The following is a 24592-nucleotide window of genomic DNA, read 5'->3' on the forward strand; positions in this document are numbered from 1 at the left end:
CTAAGACAGCCCTTGGAAGAATGTTCATCCTAGAGAACTATTCCTTGACTCATTTGAGTTTGTGTTTCCTGCCAAAAAGATGAAATGGTGACACATTTTCACCAAGGGTGTTTTCACACCTCGTAGTCTGGTAGACTTGGTTCAATTGCAACATTTTTGTTACATTTTCAGCTGGTTCGCATTCACACGGCACTGAGACAAACGACCCAAGTTCACGATTGTAGCACCCTTATTTCTTACTCGGTTTCTATAAATATAGCTTAAATTAAAGCGTCACCCATTCAAATTGCCTTCAAACCGCATCAGAGTTCACTTCAACCGGACCGAGACCTAGGTTTTCAGGCGGGTCAGAGTTCGCGTTTTCAGTCCGCATTAGAATTCAAATTTCCATTCACAATCCCCAAACATGTCGGACTTTCTAGAAAAACGAATTAGATTAAAGTAGAATAAACAGCCCTGTTGTGAATGCACCCTAAAAATCCATCTAATTTTCCATCTAAATTTTCACATATTTCAAGGAGTCCCTGATGCCATGCAGGGACTCAAGGCAAAACCCATGCAATATTCTTACCACTTAAACTATTTAAATTGTGCTGCTGCAAGAAAACATGCATTTATTTTAATCCTTTTGGAGCATTTTTACAAAGAGTACTGATAAAACTGGTTGCCACGTAAAGGTCATAAATCAGTAGACACAAGTTCACCTCAGGCTTGAAATAACATTCAAGGTTTTATTCAGGCTTTCCATACAGTATACCAGTCAGAAATATACAGTGGACCTTTAACAAAGGTCCGTTGCTTACATTATCCAATCTGCAGTCATGAACGTTAAATCTTTTTAATGAAGGTCACGAAGCGTGAGAGTGTTTGAGTGTGCAGTACATCGTTTGTGTGTTCAGTCCAAGTTTTACATCCAAGCAGATGTCGCAGATAAATGTAATTTCCAAGGGTTGAAATCTATCTCTTCTTTCACATATCCTAAATATTCATCTATCAGGATGCCAAATATTGGCCACATTTCACTTTGCTCCCCGGCTCTGCTCACATGTAACCATTCAGGCCTTCATCCCGCCGATATTCACAGTGTGACACAAAGGTACCGTGCTCCGGGGTTTGTGATGTCATGGTCAAAAAAGGTGAGATTTGACCTGAGGAATATTTAGGATCAGTGTCTCAAAAAGTCTAACCATTTGATTTTACAGAGGGTAAAAGCTGGATGGTGAGATCTGGGCAATGATTTAAAGTGCGCTCTCACAGCCTCTGCAGTTAGTGTAAAAAGACAAAGTAATCACAATTCATATGATGGCAGATTAGCCCAGAGGGTGGATTCCTGAATGCTGAAAGGGTTACAATTGAGCCTGTGAGCATCAGTATGCAGCGCCTTGCAAATATATTCATATCCAGGTAACGTATTTAACCATTCGACCTGTTGAACTTTTGACAATTATGTGCTAAAAAGTAGCACATACAAGTTAAGTGGAAGGAAAATGATTGGTGGTTTCTTAAAATTTCTTAATCACAACTAAAAATGTAAAAATTGTGGCATAAAGATTTACAAAAGGGAACAAGTGATTGAACTTAAATCTGTTGCATTAATTAGTTACAAGTAGCCAAATTGAGTTTATCTAAGTTGATCATTAATGCAGTTACAGTAAATATGACAAACTTCATTCAATTACTTGAGTAAATTATCACATTTTTCTAAGCTGGAGCTCCATTCTAGTTTTTCAGTGCAGATGGAAGAATCCTGTTGACGGATGATTATTGATTTTGCACATTTATCAAGTAGAGAAAAAACACAGTTGAAAGAGAGCCATAAGAAAGCAGCAAACATGGAAGAAGATTTTCTGACCACAGGAGACACTCTGAAGACACCATCCACACACTGAAACATGGTAGTGGCAGCATCATGGTGTGGTTGGTGGGGGGAAACAAGAGGACTTACTAGACTGTGAAAGATTTGAGTCTGGGGTGGAGATTCACCTTCTAGCAAGAAAAGTGACCTCAACTCTGCAATGGGACGCTTCAGATCACAGCATTATTGTGTTTAAGCTGAAACAGATTTTTCAGATTTTTCTTTGCAAAAACCTGTTCAAAACATATTCTACTCCTTCCACTTAACAAATATGCACTACTTTTGTCAGTCTATTACATAAAATCCCAGTAAAATGTGGTTTAACATAATAAAATGTGAAAAAGTTCACAAGGTAAGGGTAGTTGTGCAAGGCGCTGCATGTCAGGGCTGTAGAGGGGAGGTGGGAGCTTTTTGTCTGACAATATGATGAAATATAAAGCTCAATGTTTGTATAAAGAAGCTTTTTAAATGACCTTTTTTTCCCCATTAATCAAAGCACATAATAAAGCTTTTCACGTTAAACAAGATATCTAATTTCCCATTTAAATACGAAGAACTTTTCAATGTCCAAGCACAAATGATTGTGATTAATCTTGACTCACATTGTGCTCTTTCAAAATAATGTGACGAGTCAAGTTTGATTTAAATTTTTTTAATATGGCTTTTTAGTTTGGAATGAATAAGAAGCCCTTTGACGTTTAATGACGGGCGTTTCTTTAAAACTTGCTGGGAGCCCTTAGGATTGGCTACATAATGTGATTACTAAATTAATCTAAGGTCCTCCTGGCGGCAGCTTAAAGAGTAACGTAGAGGGAGTAGTACAATCCGTGTTAATGAATGAGACAGCTCATTATGCCGCATTCCTGAGGATTCAAATGGTTTGCTACTGTGCTGCAGTATAAATTAACCGAAGAGATGGATGAAAATTACATTACCTGCTGCAGGCTATAATGCAATAAGCCCACTGGTTAGTAACAGTCAAAATGAAAAAGCCTGATTGCTCTGTGTTTTTTTGTTTTTTAAGGAGGCTTCCATTGCTACATGACCTATATATTTGGGCAGTACTTAGCTGGACTGAAGGAAATGTGTCTCAGTGGGTCCAAGATCAAAAAAGCACCAGTGAGCAAAAGCTCAGGCTAGAGGACAGTTTACATGTGTGGGCTTAGTGCAAGATATCGTGAGAAGTGGAAACAGCATTTTGACAGATTAATACTGTTTTCTTTCCTGAGTCTGCTGTCTGTGAACAGTACTCTAACAATTTGTCCTTAGGGTACTTCACTGAGGATTTATTCTTTAACTAAAACTCTACAAACTCTAGGTAAAAATGCAGATTGTGCTCAAAGCGAAACCTTGGAATGTTCTAGTGTCTGACATCTACCAGTGCCAGCCATTTACCTTTACACTGACTATATATTGGTATGTACCCTGTGTTTTTACAGTAAGTCATTTCAGCAACTGGTTTATGAATATAGAACATCTTCTACTACTCTTTTAAAGTTATATATATATATATATATATCTATATATATATTTATGTGCAAATTCCACAAAGTAGAACATTAACTGTATGAATAAGTTATCTATGTTTTGTGGGAAAGATAGCTTTAACATCACTGTTTTGGTATATTCTGCCTGACTCTGCGATCTGAACAATCGGATGTTTAAAGTACAGCTCAGAGTCAGTTCGTCCCCTCACCAGTTTGCACCGACATGTTGCCATTTCATACCCATAACAGGTGTTTATATTTCTTTATACTGAAGTACTTAAAGACTTTAAAACAGTCATAAAATCCTAAAATCTCATATATAATTAAACTAATTTGTGTATTATTTTCAGAAAACTTTGTATTTGCATTTATTCTGATCACTGGTCACCCCAAATCAAACCAAAGTATTTCCTGCGTGACCTCCTGCAGGTAGATGATAGTCACTGGATTCATATAATCTCTTACTCATAAGACTATGAGTTTAATCTTAAGAATTAGATAGCAACACTTTGAACCTGGAAAAGTTGGGTACGAAATGAACAAAATAGAGAAGGGATCAAACGACCTGGAGCCTTAAAATATGCACTTGGCATGAAGACATAACAGCCTTGCTCCATAACTTGGACTATAAAAGTTTTTCCTTAAAGGTTCTGTAGAAGAAAACATAGAAACATGCTTACAATAGCCTTCACACATGCAGTCAAAAAAAGATCTTTGTAAATGAACTAAACTTTGCATATCACTTTGGCAAGGGAGAAAATAAAACATCTTTTTCTGCTATTATATTTCAACTCTCTACCCTTGATTTTACACAATTTAAAAAAAAAAATTGTTCATTTACATAGATAAAAAATATCTTTTTTTTTTTTTTTGATATGCCACTGCACAAAAAGAGCAACAGACAACAAAATGAACCCACAAGTCAAAAAAAGAGAAGCAAATGAGAATAAAAAGGTTGCATAATTGAATTCACATTGACAAATAGAAAAGCAGAGTGTTGGAGAGTAGTAGACTGTTGACGGGGAACTGCTTTTACAGTGAGAGTGACAAACTCCGCGGCTGTGTAACCACAGGAGGCTGGAGTCACTAATGAACGCTGGATAAACGTAAACCGAAGAAAAGCAGGACACATTTATGGCCCTCTGTCTCCTCACTCTAAGGATATGTTTGTGTTTCGGACCTGAATGAAACCAGACATAACCACAGAACCCAAGAGCACAAGTGAACTCTGTCTGCCAGCTCTTACATTCATACATATATATCTATATTTATGATTTTGTTTTTTTTTCTCCCAGGAGAAGTGCATGTTGAGCATGTGCATGTGTGCCATTCAGTAAGAAAAAAAAAGGACTCAGACTAGCTCTGACCTGGAGTCTGTGGAGATTAGATCAGGGTGGTACTGTGAAGACACTCTGCATATAGCACAGGACATTGGCTCGGCTTTTAAGCTCGAGGTCACGACGTAGGCTTTCGTTAGAAGCACTGTAAGTAATAGGTAACCCAACCTCTATTATTAGACATTCCAGCATGTCATGTCAGAGAAATTGTCCTTTCCTATTGCACACAGAGAGGATTGTACCGATGGCACTGAGCCCCATAAACATCCTCGGAGGAAACTAAATCTGGAGATAATCACCTGTAAGAATCCGGGAGATTATGACAGTGGTGAGGAATGGAGAATAGAGTCAATGGGGGGTGGGGATATCTGCAGCTGAATATTGGCAGAAACCAACTGTTGTCTTTCTGATACATGTAGGGCTACTTTGTTAGCAACATAAAGGAGTAGATCCTGAGAAGGATCTGTGTTAGCTTGAGCATAAAATATATACTTCAAATTTTGATTTCTTATTTAAATGTGTGCTTTATATAAATTGTGCTCTGTTGCTTGATAAATGTAAAGCGGCGGTCCCGCTTTGAGTTTTGGCTAAAATGTTCAGAAAACACTGTAATTTAGAGATGCTACAATTCAGGCTTTATGGGTCCTGATGCACACAACATCGAGTCTTTCTTTTTCGTTCTGGTGCTTTTTATCCTGTTTGTACATAAATCCCACAGGCACTACTCTGCTGCATTTTATGTGCATAATTTCAGGTAAATTTTTATTTACAACATTAATAATTCTCAGATTTATCCTTTCATGTCCATATTAATATATACTTATGGTGCAGCTAACTCTGCGAATTGGATTGAAGGGATAAGGGCACATATCGGCACCCAACAGACTTTAGAACTGAATTAGTTGTTCTTGTTGACTCTGTGGCTTTTTGAGGGAAAAATACTTTAAAAAATGATTTACAAAACTGTATATGTCTAAATAATAAAATTAATACAAGAGTTTAGTATTTTAGTGAAAAGAAATTAAGAACAGTTGACTTTTTAAAAATCATTTTAGAAACTTTTATGAGCAGTTAGCACCATTAGCCATTAGCTAAATGTCACAGTAGTATTTCTTTAATGTAATCGAGCAAATTTTTACATCTTTTTATGTAAATGAAACATAGTTTTGACATAGAGCTATCATAACATTTAGGAAATTGTTTTACTTAGTATAGCTTTAATTAAAAAAAATTAAAATCTGCAAAAAAAAAAAAAAAAAAAAAATCTGCAGCAACACAAGATCATGGTGGTTTCACTTCGCAATCGCTTCCAGAATTATCGGCCATGACTACGTATTTCATATTTAAGTGTTCATTTTAACATTTTGTTTTAAGATTTAGCTGTTTACATCTGATATCACTCACTTTCATTTCAACATGTTGACTTCTTTATCAATATATATTATATCAGAAAAAAATGATCTTACCCTGTCCCTGCTTGTAAAAAGTCTCTAACATGTGTTGAACATATTTAAATTGTATATTTTAACCCAGGCTGTGATGTATCAAGTAACTAGTGGAAAGCAAAATTAAAACGTGTCTAGTATCTTACATTTCTAAAGCGTTTGTTGGACTTTAAACGCACCACCATTTGAAGGAAGTAGGTCACATTACATGTTGAAATGTGAGGCTAAAGGGTATCCGCTGTGTTAAGATGGGATGCCGAAGCTCCGAGGGGAGAAGGTGATGACTTGAGCATTTGATTGACTCAGTCAGCGAAGGCTCGACCCTGAAGAGTGATAGAAGCACACCGTCCTGGCTGAAAACTTCTTTAGAATATAAAATGTAAGGTTCACTGAACTGTCTCTATATCTGGTTTCTTCAGCTCCCGCAGTGTTTGCTCTGCACTCTAAATTATGCATTTGCGCATATCTGTGAGGGCCCAGAAACACAATCATCATCCCAACAGGGGGTTCCCACAGTCTGCCACTCTTCCTCCTGTCTGCATTAAACAAGGTGCACCACTCTCTGTCATCTTTTTCCTTGTCTTTCATATCATTCCCTTAATTTTCTTTAACTCTGCATGCATGCTGAAATCCAGTCAGGGAAAAAAAAAAAAAAGAAGCTAAATTAAATCCACTGAGACTGAAAAACATCACGGTCCCTTAGAGAGAAGCTACATAACTGTTACACAGCTTGATCATTCAAGAAACACTGCTTCATGTAAACATGCCTTTATCAAATGGCTCACAGGCCTTAAGTGCCCTGAAGGTGGGCAGCTGATTTTAAGGAAGAAAAACGTCAAGGCTATGTGTTGGAAAAATACAAGTGCTGTTGATCTGCACTCACTTCAGATTTAGTCTGAAGAGTAGCAAAAAAAAAAAAAGTAAAAATCAGCTGCACATCCTCTCAGCATTTAATAACAAAAATTGCCAACTTGTCCCGTCCCACCCCCCATGCGATTCATGAATCAACCAGACCAGTGAGAAATGCTTCACATGGAAAAAAAAATGAAAAGAGACAAACAGTTTGTAGGTTTGAAATAAACTTCTCATCCAACCTGTCGCCAAAGATAAATAAATCTATTTGGATATGCTATGAATGAATAAATAATATAACCAGGTCGTACTCTAGGTAAGTGTTAGAGAATATCGAAGTATCTGGATGGCACCATTGTTTTTGAAAGCAAAAATGTAATTTTAAGTGTTGTGTTGTAAAAAAAAATAGTTTGAAGTTATAATAAGGTGATGAATTTCTCCTCCCCAATTAGTTCTCCTTCTCTCCTTTTTCTTCTTTTTTTTCTGCTAGCACGCCGAAATGCTGGAGGGAGGATTGTATGGTTTGTGCTTTAGGAGAGACTCAAACTAACCATCCGTCTGTCCATTTGTTCACTCTTCAAAGTTTATGCAGCAGGAAAGCAGCAGGGGTTATTTCTGTCACTCGCGTCCCTCCCTGCCCCCTGTCTCTATAGCTGCCAGCTGAGAGAGAGGGAGAGAGGGAGGTGGAGAGGAGGTGAAGAAAAGAGTGTTTATGGTAGCTAGTCGCTGTGTTTGTGTTGAAATCATCTTTTGCCAAGAGACAAAGCATAAACATCGTCAGTCTTTCTCTCTCGGTTTGGCCTGTGTCGATGTTCCAGCAGAGGCGAGACATAATGTTCGGAGGCAGCTCTGTTTCTCCTGGCTTCAGTCTGGCTCTGACGGAGAGAGGATCGGAAAGGAAAAATGCTTCCTCTCTTCACTCCTCACTTTTGTATTATATGTTTCTCACACAGCTTGATGATCCCCCCCCTCCCCTCGAGCAGCTTTAGGGTTTGTCAAGACCCTGACAGTTCTTCCGTTCCTCTTTTAATGATGTTGCCGTTCCTCCTCCTCGTCCCGTCCCCTGTCCTGCCCCCCCTCCCCCTTCCCTCAATTCTTTCAAGGGAAGCTGATGAAGTCCAGATGAAAAGCACCATCAGATGCATCACACACCTCAGTCATTTTCCAATTTCCCAAGAGAACATCATCACCATCTTCTTTCAAACCCTTTTTTTCCCCTCATTCTTCTCTCTCTGGCCCCATGAGGGTTGGATTTTTCTCATTACAGAGGATAGAAGGTAATTAGTTATAAAAGACAGACATATAAAATGGTAGGAATATCTTCTCATGAGACCATTGTGTTAATTAAGTCCATTCTGTGGAGAAAAACCTTTTGTCCTGGTTTGGACTATCATGTTCTTAGTCCTCTGCCTCCTTCTCTTGACTTTCAAAGCTGCAGAGCCAGACTTTTGGTCATTTTACATTCTGTTTTCTTCCACCATCACAGAAAACTGATTGCCTTGCTTGACACCAAATGCATTATCTATTTTCCCTCTTGATCAACCATCCCACCCCCCCTCTCGTTTTCCTTTTATTTTCAATGTTTTTGTCAGACATAGGCGGATTCGCTGGACTGAGTGCGTCCCAGGTTGGGCGGCTGGGACAGATGCGCCATGTCCTTCTTCCGGATCTCGCAGATCGACTTCCTGCGGGCCTGGACTCCCCTGATGGCGGCCTTGATCTTGCGCCAGCCCAGGTGGTTGAGCTCGGCCAGGTTGAGCACCACGCAGATACCGCTCACGGCAAACATGAAGACCAGGAACACCGTCTTTTCCGTGGGCCGGGACACGTAGCACTCCACCTCCTTGAGGCAGGGGTAGCGGTCGCACTCGAAAATCCCAGGCACGCTGAAGCCATAAAGGAAGTACTGGCCTGCCAGGAAGCCGATTTCCAGTGCATTTCGAAACACGACTTGAATGATGTAAAAGCGTGAGATTCCTTCCTGTCGCCGAACTTTGGAGCTCTTGCCGTGGGTGAGACCCCGAGGAGCGTTGGGGATCTCTTTCACCTCCAAGCAGTCGGGTTCCTCCTTTCCTCCCCCTCCATCGCCACCATGCTGGACTAGAATACCATTGATGTTGCGCAGCTTTCGCGCCCCGTCCCGTCCGCCGTAGTCCTTCTCCATTATGGGATAGAGGAAAGAGTAACGCCGGTCTCTTTGCTTGGCTGACTGGTGGACGGAGTAGGTGATGAAGCACAGGCTGGGAGTGCATACCAGTATGATCTGAAAGACCCAGTAGCGGATGTGGGAGATTGGGAAGGCTTTGTCATAGCAGGCTTGGTTGCAGCCTGGCTGCAGCGTGTTACATATGAACATAGTCTGTTCATCCTCGTACACCGTCTCTCCAACAATGGCCACAATCAGGATACGGAAGATCACCACAACCGTCAGCAAGATCCTAAGAGAAACACACACAGAGGAAGTTGTTGCAGTCAGATACATTTACTTCATTAGGAAGAACATTTTTCTGCAGAGGATCTTCACTTGGAGTTTGCAACCTGAAGGTCCGGAGCTGCAAGTGGCACATTGGACCTTTTACAGCGACTCTTCAAAACTTTGGCTAAAATCGGCTAATGATTTTAAATGCACATATATCTGTATATGTCTATACATCTATAATATATCTATACAAATGTGGGTAGTTTTAGAAGATTTTCAGAGTTTTAACACAACAAAACAACAAAAGTACCAGTAATACTTGTTTATGTTTTTATGCTTTGGAAATGTTTTTCTTACCATAATTTTCCATATATATTATTATCCAATATTTCTTTCTACAATTTTTATACTAAAAAATTAAAATGGAATGGTTTGATACAGTAATGTGATATTTATTGCTGTCTTTGAGACAAACTGCTTCTGAAATTTAACTCAAATTTCAGATTTCTACTATTAAGTATTAGTAGATATGGGTGTTACTATTCATTTGAATAAATAGAGACATGCATTAATTGTACTTCAGGGTGTGTGAGTGTGAGGTTGTTTTGTGTCAACTAGTCTTTTACTTCATGAAGGCAATTCAGTAAAGGCTGCAGAAGGGCAGATGCATTCAAATTAAAGACAAACTACATTTTGTTGTCATCAGCATAATAATTAAATGACATGCTTTACTTCCTGAACATCAACCTCAAATGCTGACGATGCAATAGGACCTAAGACCAACCTCTGGGATACACCAGGACAGGCAGGACCTGAAGAAGATGTAGTCTACTTTAGACTTTTAGACTACTGCACACATTCTTTTCCAGCATATCCCAAAGAGTCTCAGTGGAATTAAAGTCTGGACTCTTTGGTGGCCAATTCATGTGTGAAAATTGTGTCTTATGCTCCTCGAGGCGCGCACACTTTGAGCCAGATAAATTCTGCCATTATTTTTTTGGAATATGCCCCTTCAGTGAAGAAGAAATTCCTTGACTGAGTAACCTGGTCATTCAGTGTCTTCAGATGGTCAGCTGACCTCATTCTTTGGGCACACAGTGTTGCTTAACCTATCCTGACCAAATGCATCCCCAGATCATAGCACTGCACCCACAGGCTCCATAAGCACAAGGCATGATGGCAGCATCACTTCGTGCGCTCAGGATCAAGACTTGTTGAATCTGTGTGTTCTCTGGCAAAATGAATCCTTTTTTCAGAGAATTGTTTCCTAAGGCTACACAGCTGTTTAGTCACAGTTCCTTATTGTAACTCTTTTGGGATTTTTATTTTGCAATGTGAGATTAATTTCTTTTTCATCCACATTTCTACTGCAAAGATAAAAGTTCCCCATTATCCTTCCAGCTTTTATTAACGTCTTGAATCATTCCTTTTATGTTTTCTTTGCTTGATACAGTACATGCCCATAAATTGACCCCTCTGGAACAGACCATCTTTTCAATGATCACAGCATGTGTCTTTGACATGGTTGTTTAGTAAATTACAGCCTATTCACTGCAGCAGTTAGGGCTAAATAACTTGTTGAAAAATAATCACGCCTTCAGCCGAGGTCTTTTAAAGTATTCTGATTGCATGCCAGTTTGGTAGCTTATTGTGTAACATGGTCAGACCTGTTAAGTGTGTTATCATCCCCCATTTAATGATATACTTTTGTCCATAATGTCATAGAAACATACAAAAAAATGTAGTTTGTTCCATCTCTTATCTAAGAAATTAAGATAAAAACCACAAAACAACAAAAACCTCCTAGTCCAAAACCCATAAAATATACATTCATACATGATGACAAGCAGCTATAAGCAGAGCGTTGTACACTGCAACGTTTTCTTAACAGGAATAATATTTTATTTTTCAAATGGACCTTTAATTAAAACTTGTAAGCAGTTCATAGTTTATCTCAAGTAATTCTGTTAACATCTTAGTATAAATCCAGGTCAGCTTGCTGATTTGATTTGATTAGGAGACTAATCAAATCCAAACTCAAAATGTTATTTATGCTAATGATAAATAACATTAGCATAAATAACAACATTAGCATTATTTATTTACGTTATTTATGCTAATGTGTGAACTTTAACTCATTGCATGGGCAGGAGATGATGATTATTTACACAAGAAATGTAGGTTGGAGGCAATGCAGCACCTATAATCAAACACTTAGTGTTGCTCTTGGAATCTGTTTCTTTCTTATTAACCTTCTTAAACATTAAAGATTTGTTGTATCAACTTTCCCGACCACTCAGATCTTCTGGTTCTTGTCTGCTCTGCATCCACAGAGCCAGAACCAAACACGGAGAAGCAGCATTCAGTTTTAATACTCAACTAATCTGAAACATTGAACATTCAGTCTAAACACTGAATTCCTTTAAATCAAGGATAAAAACCCATTTGAAAGTTGGCTTTTATTCATAATAACTGGAACATTGATCAATAAATTTGATGTGTATTTTATGATGATTTTTTTCTTGATTATTTTGAGTTTTTATCTTACGAAATGTATGATTTTATGCTGGTTCCAAGGTGACAGTTTTATGTTTTTATAGGATAAAGCAATTTGAACTTTGAATACAAATAAACTTGACTTCATAAAAAAATTATTTGCATAGATCTGATAACAAACACCAGAATAAAATGCAAAGACATGGTGAGAATACCTATCTATAGGTAGAGGCCTACCTGTAGATTTACTGTAAAATCTCCCGTAAAAACAAAAATATTCACAAAGCAAACACAGGAAAACAAGGAGCATGAACCGTACACTCTGTATATGGAAGTGAAGGAGAAATCCTTGAAAAAGACGAAACAAATAAAACCCAAACTAATTAGATTGAGGGTCATTGTGTGACTCTGAACATACTTTTCCTGATAGGAATCAGCAGAGCTTCGAATCTCATTTATCAGTCTGAGAAAACACTCCAAATGAAGGACAGTTACCAGTATTTCAGCTTGCGTCATCCGTCCTCATAACTCTGTTATCTGACAAAAGGAAGAGTGTTTACAGGTAACAAGGAATGATGGCGTATCTGTTTTTCTAATTTTAGGGTTTTGAGCAACATTTAGCCCAGTTGGCATAGCAACCACAGTTTGGATTCATTAAAGTTGGAGCCTTAATTGACTCCAAAGACACCGCATGCATAAATACAGCACCACTTGTTGGCTGTTAGTTTTGCTGTGAAGAGGCTCTGCCTGCAGTCCCATGGCAACAAGTGAGTTTGAGGCGACTTGTTTGCAGATTAATTACTATTTCTACTGGGGAAGACAAAAAGATTATTGATGCCAAAATGGTTCACTTCAGTTCAGCTTGTGTGCGTGTGTGCATTTTGAGTCTACCGGAGCATAACCTGACATGTTCTGACTTGATGCATCTGCACATTTATGCTGCCATAATGTTAGTAGATGGGATACAGTTTTATCTTCCTTCTTTACTCTGTTACCTTTCCGGCAGACAACTTTCTCTTTGTTCTTTCCTTACTTTATTCATTTCTCATTCATTTTTCAAGTCTTATGCCGAGACAGCACTTCAGATAGGAGGCTTTTAGCAGTCCAATGAGCTTTCTGACTGTCTAATAATGTGACCAAGAATAGTGCAAGACTGCACACTGTACAACGACTCATTTAGTTTTAAACTTCTTGTGGGCGGGTATCTTTTAGCTGAGTCTTAAAGAAATTTGAAAGATTCTCTTTAACTAATCCCCACAATTAACATAAATGTATAGTTTGATCAGTCATTAAAACCGATTAACTTGAGCTGGCATTTTTACAATGACACATAAACCGTGAGCTCACCTGCCACTCTATTAGGTACAGCAGTCGTTATCTCAAATAGCTAATTAGTCAATCACATAACAGCTTTGAAGTGAGTTAAAAACATTTAGACTTGAAAACGACTTGAAATTCAAAAGATTTACTAGGACTGGCCGATGGATCGATAATAATATATATCTTAACAGACATGTGATCAATATCAACAGATAATACAGTAGATAGAATGTTCAATAAGTTCCCTGAACTCCAAGCAAAACCTGCAAAGCATTCTGGGGGATGTAGGCAGAGGAAAGGCTTTCAGCCACTCAGTTTCTCAAGGCCAGCTAAGCAAGGTTGGTGGCATCAATTAACTCACTCTTTGGTTACTTAGCAACAAGTAGCAAGTAGCTTGCTTAAGCGTCAGTTTCAAGCTTTGCTGACGTTCCTCTTAACTGCTTAAAAGTAAAAATCAAAGGAGTGAAAGCTGTGGATAACACAGGAAAGGCAACACCACACGTTTTGGTGGTATTTAAGATATTTAAAAAAATAATGAATCAATAATGACTGATATTTATCAGTTGATAATCTTATGATACATTTTTCAGTTTTATCTACCAGAACTTAGGACTTACAGTATATGACTGAAAACTGAATGCTTATAGCTGCCAGGTGGGTTGGTCCTAGTATGTCACAAACTGCTGATCTATTGGGATTTCCATCCACAATGTTCTCTCAGATCTAAAGTGTTTTTTTTTTTTTTTTTTAAAAACCTGAGATATCCATTAAAATCTAGAAATTGCCTTTAATCAGTGGTTCAGGTAGGATGTGGTAGTGTAATTATCTGGCGTATTTTGACGCCCTTTTAATCAACTAAGATTTACTAGTTGGTTTACATGCATCTCTTTACATCTCTATCCGTTCGTTAACACGACAGCACCCATCTTATGATTGCTACCGTCAGCAGGGTAATGCACCAATAAACTCCAACATTCTCCATGGTCACCAGATTTTAATCTAATGCAGCATCTCTGTGATTGTGGTGGAGTAGGAGACTCTGACACACAGATTCGCGGCAGAAAAATCTGCGGCAAAAGCAAGATGCTATCCTGACAGCAAAGAGCAAAACCTCTTAGAAATGTTTTTGACACCTGGCTGAATCTACCGCAGAGAAGAATTAAGGCAGTTCTGACGGTAAAAAAAAAAAAAGTGTAAAAGGGAAAAACAAAGTGAAGATTGGAAATTAATAATAGTAAGGACCACTTAAATTTCTGTGTAAATCCCACAGGAACTAGTCTGAGATGGAAGTGGAGTCCAACTCTGCTGCACCTCAGACGCTGCCAGATAATCATTAGATGGCATTTGGCTGTTTGAAGGGTAATCTACCAACAGCGCAGTGGCTTTGCCAGACTTGTGCGGCACAGATGTAAAGTCGAAGGGCAGAGTTAATCCGGTGGCGTGCAGCTCACATGTAACCCTCATCAAAAGCGGCAGCTCACCAGTGGCGGCTGCCGAAATGAAAAACAAAAACTTGTCATCACCAATCTGCCCACCTGTAATCACGGCATGGGGACCGTGGGGGCTGGGGAATGAAAGAATAAATGCTAAAAAAAAAAAAAAAATTGAAAAGGCTTTTGCCCTTGTTGTGACATCGTTAAGGAGCTTAGTGTGCAGAGAATTGACAATGCAGAACTCAGAGTGTATTGCTAGAAATGAGCACATGTGCAGAGAACCTACAGTACTGCATGGCCAGACACAAATCAGAGAAACAAAACATCAGTCATAAGAGCAAACCTCCAAAAAACTCAAAGATTAATTAGTTCCAAACTAGGATAAAAAGATTAGAAAGTTAACCAAAACCACCAGTGTTGCTCAGACATCCTGTCCTTAAACTAAAAAGAGAAACCTGCCAGTACTGGGACGGAGTCCGAGGGTTAGACAGAAAAACCAGCAATGTAAGAAAATCTAAACACAGGAAATTAATTATATCATAGCATCCCCATGCAAACCCAGTTCTGTGTAATCTATGGCCGGCCTAAAGGGAGTGTGTGTGTAGGTGGTGTGTGTGTGCTTTTTTTTAAAATCACATAGCTGTAGATTATCGTGCCGTCTGCGTGTCTCTCCAATCTTTTTTTAATTGTTTTTCAAAGAATATCCTGATGCGTCTCAGTAAATAAGAATATAAACAAAAAGTTGACTTATTTCACTAATTTACCCACTTTCAGAGTAAGCAAATTTAAAAGTGGGGTTGATGTATTACATAGAATAATTGCTTCCAACTGAACTGTTTTCTGCTCGGATCAGATCTTTAACTGGAAAGTTTGCAGCCAGCTGCGTCCCCTGCTCATATAATGAACACAATGTACTGTCATAGTGATTTTCTAACAGAAACATCTGCAGATTCTTGTTGCGTTACGATCTAATTTTTTTGTATTGCTTATCTTATCGACCTTTTACAAATTTCTTTTATTGTTGCTTTTTTTTGTCACTCATATCTCAGATGATCAAACAAATTAAAATTCCAGACAAAGTGAACCTGAGTAAATACAAAAAGTAGTTTTTAAATGAAGATTCTCTAAGAGGAACAAAGCCTTTCAAGCCTGCATGACTCTGTAGAAAAAAAGAACCTCCTTGCTTGTTAAATCAAGATTTACCAGTAATTAACTAAATTATTTAGTTCAGTTAATAATGACCAAGAAATTCCCTTGACAGAACCCATCTGACAACATGAAGCAGGTTATAAGATCTTCAACAACGTCCTGTCCCTGGGGAAATTTAGGAACAGAAGAGAAACAATTATTAGTCTGGAATGGGTCACCAGGATATTTCTAAGAGATTAGGTCTCCGGTGAAGCAAAGTGAAAACAGTTATCCGCCATCGGAGAAAACATAGAAAAGTTGTAAACCCTCCCAGAAGTGGAAGCATTCTCCAGTTCAGGTCAGAGTTCATGATTCACCAGTAAGAAAGAGGCTGAGCTGAAACGGCGTTCAACATCAAAACCACTGCTGACCAAGAAGAACATAACAAATGCTAATTTCTTTTTGGTAATGTATTTTGTCAACTGAGGAGAAGGAACTTGGCGGGTGTGTCCACCTGTACGGCAACTGCCTGCATTACGTACCACAATCCTGCAGTGTTGGAGTTTGGCATGCTGAGTGTTAGACCATTTGAATCAGCTGAGTCGAAGCTGCAGCACCAAAACAGGCGGGACACTGATCCAGGAGGACTGGAGCTCTACACCCAGAGCGTAAATCAATTCATTGCTTTATGAGTTTACATATTCACTGGTTCTGTTCTGTATGCTTGTTTTCTGGTTTAGCTTGTTTTACCTCCCTGTTAACCTTCTCTCAGCCATGCTGCAATCATCAACCTGTTATCGTTGCATTTTTTTTTTTTTTTTTTTTGTAATTTCTCATTATGATTAAAATACTTTGCCAGTTTGTCTCTGCACATGACATGGCTTACTGTAGCTTAATTGATGAAACCATAAATTCTGCTCTCTATTAGAAAATCTTTTTCCTGATCTTAAGTCCAAATGTCACTGAGGTTATTCAACAGGATAAATGAAACAAATTAAACAAAATGAAGGGTTTGGAGTGGCCAAGCCAAAGTTTGTACTAAAATCCAGTTAAGATTGTGACTCAATATTAAAATACTTTGCCAGTTTGTCTTTTGAAAACTCCAAAGTGTCTGAAATAAAATTATTCTACAAAGTAAAGTGAGCCAGTTATTTTCCACTACGACTCAGTTTTCACAAACATTTAATGGCAACTGTTGACACGAGAGTGGCCGCAGCAGTAATTAGGTTTAGACTGACTGCACTTTTCACAAAGAGTAGGTGGCTTTGGAAAGCTACCCATTATAAATGAATCCATAAATGGAAATTTGCATTCTGTATCTACTCGGCTTATCTTTGATTGATATTAAAATTTGTGCAATGATATGAAATATGCAAAAACAAATTTATAAGGAGGGAAATACTTGTTACTAAACTGTATTTTTTGCTGGCATCCTTTTGTTCAATGATCCTAAATCATGAGAAAAAAAAAACAGATTTAGGATCAGAAAGTAATGTTAAAAATCTATCAAAAGTCCTAAATGTAGTTGTAAAGTCTGACCAATCCATTTTTATAAATATACTTGAAAGGAGTGACACACAATTTATATTTAGCACACGTCTCCACACCCTCACACGCTCCGTTCACAGCAGACAGCGTTTGTTGTTCCCGCTCACTAATGTGTTGCCTTTGTTAGCACACAAGCGGCGGTGATTATGCGGAAACACTATGCCAACTCGAAAAACGCCTCCTCTCCTCCAACTGACCCGCCAGCTTTTGTCTTCTTCATTATCCGACGACAAAGATCTTGCCCCACCGTGCTCAAAGCTGGTATTACGGACACACGAGCCATTGTGGGAGAATTAAACGAGCACAGTGATGTGAAGAGATAATGATAGTTGTGGAATCTGACAGGAGAAATCCCCCAGTGTTTCCCTCGCATTTGCATGCAGAGAGGAACCCAAATCATGCCAAAAACATTGCCTTGCTTAGTTCCCGAAAAAAGTTTAGATGCAATTCACAGATCTATTACCTCGACTATGCTTTATTTTTTTAACAAAGAAACCTTGGACGCCTTTTGCTTAGCAGCTAGCGAGAAAAAGGTGAAGCAAAACGTGTGGCGAGAGCAGAGTGTTTCTCAGCATGTAGAGATGCCACGAAATGTAATGGTTATGGTTTAATGAGGCAAAGCATATTGAAAAGTTACACACTTATTGTGGTAGTGTCCTCAAGAGACACATAGTGTCCACACTGAAGAAGCTCAGCGTTCTTTAGAGCACAGGGACAAGGGTTGAGATGGTCACCATGAGCCCAAATACAATAATCAATGAAGAAATGACACCAGGATCGGCTGGAGAACTTGAACGATAAAGAGGAGGCAAAGGGCGCAGATACACGGCGTGAAGAATGAGGTTGAGGAGTGAAGGATGCGAGAGTGTGGAGATTATGACAAATAAGAGAGCAAATGAAAAAGATGGGTGATGGGAGAGCTGCTATCCTCCCCCCTACCCCCGTTCACTTCAATCCCCTCCACTCAGCTCCCTTCTGCTAGTCGCCACGGCAACAGGCAAGGGGCAGAAAACGAAAATGAGGATAGCGAAGTGTGCCAACGAGGAGCTAAGTCAACTAAAGAGCAGCGGCGGATTTGTTGCAGCAGTCACAGCGTGGCAGAGGTGTCTCAGAGAGGGTCACGCTAATTTGTTTCAAAAGCCCAAAGAGCTCGATGAAATTACACGGGCTAATCGATCAGCTGTGTGGACTTCTCTGAAGATGGGATTTAGTTTGGGGGAACCAGAACACACTCACCCCCTTTTAGAGATCCACCAAAAAAAGCAATATTTATTTATTTATTTATTTTTCAGTGTCAAACACATTTATTTTAAAAAAGATCAACTTTAAATGTCTGGTTCCACCAACAAACTTTCACCTGAAGTGAGTTTTGTGCAGCCGAAAGAGTCACTCCAGGTTCAGGATATATAAACAAGCTCCGTGTTATCGGTAACCTGCTAATCCTTTTTAGAACCTCAGCTTTTGTTGCTGTCACTTTCCATTCCATCACTGCCTCATTGCTGGCGGTCTCTGCCATTAAATAATTAAACCTCTTTCATTCAGCCTCTACTTTCCGTCTCTGTGATAATTACCAAGCGAGCCTCTCATGTTGCATCTCTTTTACAGCCACACTTGTGTATCTTCCTCACTTAGCCTCACTTAATCAAGCTGAATTAACAGTTCACTGTGCAACCAGGCTTATGTATAACTATTAAACATTTTATCATACCAATAAAACATGCTTTAGAGAAAAAAACTAGGGTTACTTTGGATTTCTGAGTTATTATCAATAAGGGTTAGTGGGGAATCAATGATCATTTATTTTTTAACTCATTTTTATGCTCTTCCAAATTAGCATTAAATAAATATGTTTTAGCCACCTGGCATTTTTTTCATGCCATTGCTTAAAGACACAGCAGTGAAATGTTACACCTTAACCCTTAAACAGACTGAGACGTTGTTGTAACCTGAGAAAATGCTCTAACATAAATTGATACAAATCTATTTCCAAACTGAAGATGGACTAATTACGGCCTTTTTTCATCCCTTTTTAGCTACTTATCTTGCAATATTAATACACAGAAGGGTAATTAGATATTTCAACATTTCATCTAAGTTAAAACTCAGCCTCGTTGGATCATGCTCATCCATATTTCATTTTTTTTCCTACTCACTTTTCCGCTTTGGTTTTTGCTGTTGGATCAGGAATGATTTATTGTAGGACATAACAATCAAACATTTTGTGATTTATCACACCACTATCAACCTCTTCTCAATATTTGGTATATATTTGACATCTTAACTCTTTGCTTTATGACTAAAAATCAGGAATGGGCAGAGTGGATATTGTTCTTTAAAGTACAATATAGTGTAAACCTGAGTTTTTATCTCCCAAAAAGCTCACTGATAATTAAAAAACCTCAAATCCAAACTAATCCTTCAGTGATTGACCAAAATGCTGAAGAAATGTTGGAAAACTTAAACTTCTTTTCTTTTTTTAACAACAGAAGGTTCAACAGATTAAAAATGGTTTTAAAGAGAACATTAAAGCCCAAAATTATCCGTACACCTGGCAAAATGTAAATGTAAGACCCTAAATTGTCGGAGAAGATGCCAACTTTAGCATTTTTACGTAGCAGCTTTTCATTTCATGCCATCATTAGATTTTTCCATCTCCATATTTAGTTAATCCAACCTTCACAGCCCCGTCGTGGCTTTAGTCTCTTTCCTTCTGTTTTTTCTCTCTCTCACTGTTTTCCCCCTCAGTCCTTCATCTGTCCCAACTGCAACACACCAACAGTGCTGACATATCTAATCCTGTCAGATCAAATATGGAGTGACACTTGTCATTCCCTCTCTTTATCTGTCAGTCTGTGTGTTCCTGTGCCAAGATTTATCAATAGATCGTTTCTTGCAGGGCACTGGGGATCAAACTGAATCAAGCCTCGCACAGGAGGTAACTCTCTCTCTCATGCACACTCATACACACCCACGCACGCACGCGCGCGCACACACACACACACACACACACACACACACACACACACACACACACAACCTGAAGGGGTGTTCCGGTGCTTCAGGCCAGTGACAGAAGGAGTGAGGAGGCTGCACTCTTCCCTGCTGAAAGACCTTTATCCGTCTCACAACACACATACAGACCCTTCTCAGTCATGCCCAAACAAAATAAAAAAACATTACTCCATTTTTTTGAAGAGGATCACGCTGCCAAAAGTGACTAAATCTATAAAAACCTTTCCTTTAAGATGACAAACTGAACAAACCAGCCAGTGTTAATAGGTTTAATTGGGAATATGAAGGCTTAAATGGCATTTTTCCCTTTTTGCTGATCTTTTAAGAGAAAATCAATGCAAAATTCATTCACTAATGAGCAGCTGCACATTCACTGTCAGCCTGTGCTTAAGCTAACAACCAATTTTTGGGGACAGAAAGTTCCTTTGGGTCCAAACCACTGCTTATGCAGCTCAAGAGTGTTTGAATTTACAGAATAAAATTGGATGCATTTTCTACTCAACAGTAACCCAATAACAAGTTGTAAAACTTCTCCTCGCTGCTGTCTTCATTATGATTATCCTCAGCAAGAAGAACAAAGTACTTCTCTGTATTGTATACATTTCACACACTGACTCGTGTGACGTGTGAGAACTGCAAACAAACAATTTATTTCTGCCCCTTATTTAATGGGGCATGTTGATTTTTTTATTGAACTTAAAAACTCCCACTTCCAAATTTAAATGGAATCTGAACTTTAAATCTTTGTTGTTGGTTTGGTTTCACTATTACAAATTTAAAACAATCTAAATTTATTTTTAAATAAAAAACAAAATATAGCTTATTTGCATTTTAACATAACTGACACGTATGGTGGTGCAGTCGGTCCAGCCAGGAGTTTTTCTACTTTTAGTTTGTTCTCCCATGCGTGCGTGGGTTCTCCCCAGGTACTCTGACTTCTTCCCATTGTGCAAAAAAACATCCACGTTACCCTGAAGTGGTCTCTGAAGTATTATGGCAATGTGTAAAAAATAACCAAGAACTATTTTAAGAAGATATTACTAGTGGGGGCTACAGCATGTTGGTCTTGATGACTTCATTCTGTTCTTTGCTTTAGTCTAACAACAACAACAACAAAAGCATCTCTGTAAAGAAAACACTATTTCATAAATGGAAAATTTATGAATGGAAAATGTCAAGGCTACTTTCACCACGCTCTCATCAGTGCACTGAAATATTGGTTGTTTTCATAGGTGCAGGAATCTAAATGTCCCTTCCGCCAATAAGTATATTTGTAAAAACTACTACAATTTATGCAGTGAGTGGGCAGTGAGCTAAATATAAATCTGTGTAGGAAAAAGATACTTTTCTTCTGTTCTGTAAACATGGTTTCAACAAACCTGACTGTAATTTATGACTTTATCCATCAGCTTTTCCAGTGCAGACACAAAGACATCAGCTTTTTAATCATGCTGGTGTTGTTAACTTAAGCGTTTTACCGTTTTTGTAATGTACATCTATTTTTTTGTTTGTCTGTTACACCAACAAGTGAAATTGGAAACAGATGAAGAATTTTTTTCTCTTTCACGACAGAATGGGTTGGCCTCGTTTTATTTTTTCCTTTCAGTGCAAAAGCACAAGTGCACAAAGGTCTCCATGACAATCACAGACACTGCAGCTACCTTGGCAACATGTATGGCAGTAAAATAACAGGGAATATAAAATCTAAATCTGGGTTTTATGCATCTTTTCTAAGGGACTGTTCCCTGTGTGTTGACAGAAATAGTGAATTACAGGTAATTGCAGCATCGGCTGGACCTGCCTTTAGGAGCACTGGCTTTCTGGGTGAAATAAAAGGTTTGTGGAAGAAGAAAGAGCAGCAAGAGAGACGGACAGGACAGACGGACAGGGTGCATTCCTCCGGCAGGAGGGGGAGAGGACTGGTCAAAGGAGGGAACTACAGAAAGAGAAAAAAGATGGCTGTAATCCGGATTAAATCAGCGGGTTTTGGACAATCCCGAGCTTGGGTCGGCACGCCCGTGCCAGCTCCCCACCCACACACCCACTACAGCTTTCCTGTGCCAAGCTCCAGCCCAAATCAGCTGCTCTGGCACATGCGGGGAGCTTCCATGACACACAAGCCACACAGGGAACATCCCAGACACACTCAATCCGAAGAAAAATCCTTCTTTTATTTGCTTTAAAATGTTAAGTCCCAGCCACTGTGAATATTGCATATAATTTAATTCTATTCTGTTCAGATTTTGTCTATCTGTACTCTTCTGACTCTGCTGGGTAACTGGGTTCTCAATCCGTCAGAGATTTATATTGTAGTTTTCTGTATTTGTAATGCAGGGACTGAATAAATTAAAAATCTAATTATTGCAAGGTGCTTACTGCCCATATTTTTTCCTGGTTTTCACATTTCAGTCGATGCAGAACGATCAAACAGACTTGAAACAGTTTAGATGAGAAAGAAAATCCTGTGTTTGCTGACAGTTTTGGTGTTACGCAACAGAAATGTGCAGGACGGTTATTTTTATTCGACATCACGATCATGTTGTTTGTGCCAGCTAATTAGAGGTAATGTTTTAGGAAGACCAAACATTTACCTGACAAGACAGATGGCTTGTTACAGGAAACCATCTGGGGAGCCATTGATGGGAACTCTTGTACCCAAAAGGAAAAATATACTTTTTTGTGAAGCAAAGAGCATCATCTAAAAAAGGAAAGGGTAAAAAAACAAACATGACATATGTATCTCCCTAACTTAGCTGGATGGTCACAGAGAGCAGAGAACGGTAACTATGGAGGAGCTGCAGAGATTAACACTGATCTGTTGGACAACAATTAGTTAAGCATGTCACATATCAGATTTTTATAGGGAATTGACAAGAAGAAATCCAGAAAATCTCATTGTAACAGACCAAAAATCATCAGGATGCTGACCCTACACAACAACCGATCTCCAATATAAAACACAGTGGTGGCATCATCATGCTGTGGGGAAGCAGGAAAAGGGAAGATGTTCTGAGCTGAATACAGTGGAAGAAAACCTGCTGAAGGCTTAAAAAGTCTCAAAACTGGGGCAGAGCTTCACCTTCCGACCCTAAATATGCAGCTGAAGCTTCGGTCAAAACATGTTCATGTGGTAGAACGGCCCAGCCAAAGTCTAGATTTGAATACAACTGAATCTGTGGGAGGCCTTAAAAACTGATGTTCTCCTTCCGATCTGACTGATCTGTTGTGCAAAGAATGGCCAAAAAGTCTCTAAAGGGCTGAAGTATCAGAAACAGGTGTTTCAACAAAGTGTGACTGCTTTTCCTTCCTTTTAATAAAGTACAAGGTTTCAGGTTTAACATGAAACAATGTCAAGAAGTTCAAGGAGCCTGAATATCTCTGCTCAGTACTGCATGCATTTGAAAAATCTGACAGAAATGTCTGGTTTCTGTAGTAAATAGCAGCCAGTCCTACTGCTGCCGTTCTGCAGGTTGTGAAATCTAAATTTATCCTTTTTACATCACTGATCTGTCTACCATCTACAGTCCTTTTGTCATAATTGGCTGCGAGAGTAGTGTGAATGCAGCATATTGCTGAGAGCAAGTGTCTTCCCAGAAGCTTGGCTTCACTTGGCTTAATTGAAGAATCTGCAAAAGAGACTGTGTGTGCGTGTGTGTGTGCGTGTGTGTGCGTGCACTGAAAAGTGTGAACGCATTGTCAGAGTCGGATCTGGTTGCTCATGTGATCCGCCGCGAACAACGGCGACTGTGACAGTTTTGGCAACACGTATTTGTGTGTGAGGAAGAGCGTCTGTGTGTGCGTCCCGGCCCTTTGAGATGTGTGTGTATATATAGTAACCGTGCTGCACGCTCGCTTACGCACATGTTTGTATATTTGGGCGACCATCTGGTCATGAGAGGCGCGCGCCCTGTGTGTGTGCGTGTGTGGGTGTGTGTGTGTGTGCATATGTGTGAGAAGGCAATGAGTCAGAAGGCTTTGTACAGTATTTCAGTCCTGCTGGTGATGGTGTGCGCAATACTGGCTTCTTCTTTAAGTTGAGTCAATCTCACGGTGCAGAAGTTGATACTGCCACCGAGGAGCTGCGGACCACAAACTGAGCCGCTCTCACACTCTGCCCCTGTTCATTAGAGACCTCTCAGCTAAGTGTTGAGATGGCGAGATGGGATTTGCGGGGGAACAGAGAATAAATCAGCAGCAAACGAGCATCCTTTTAATCTTCAAAGTGAAAGACGGAACGAGATAAAGTAGTGTGGAGGCAGT

General features: G+C 39.2%; 1 protein-coding gene across 1 annotated transcript in view; it reads right to left on the reverse strand.

The window, feature by feature from the left end:
• Window positions 1-711: 711 nt before the first annotated feature.
• Window positions 712-24592, reverse strand: part of gjd1b (gap junction protein delta 1b) — a 31226-nt gene continuing 7345 nt past the window's right edge. The window contains exon 2 of the mRNA XM_088012116.1: window positions 712-9414. Within this exon, the coding sequence (XP_087868242.1) occupies window positions 8565-9414 (850 nt within the window). The 3' untranslated portion in view covers window positions 712-8564. The remainder of the gene's footprint in view (window positions 9415-24592) is intronic.

This window comes from Poecilia mexicana, unplaced genomic scaffold, assembly GCF_051168715.1.
Source record: "Poecilia mexicana isolate PSO_F unplaced genomic scaffold, ASM5116871v1 scaffold_13, whole genome shotgun sequence".
Classification (NCBI taxonomy): domain Eukaryota; kingdom Metazoa; phylum Chordata; class Actinopteri; order Cyprinodontiformes; family Poeciliidae; genus Poecilia; species Poecilia mexicana.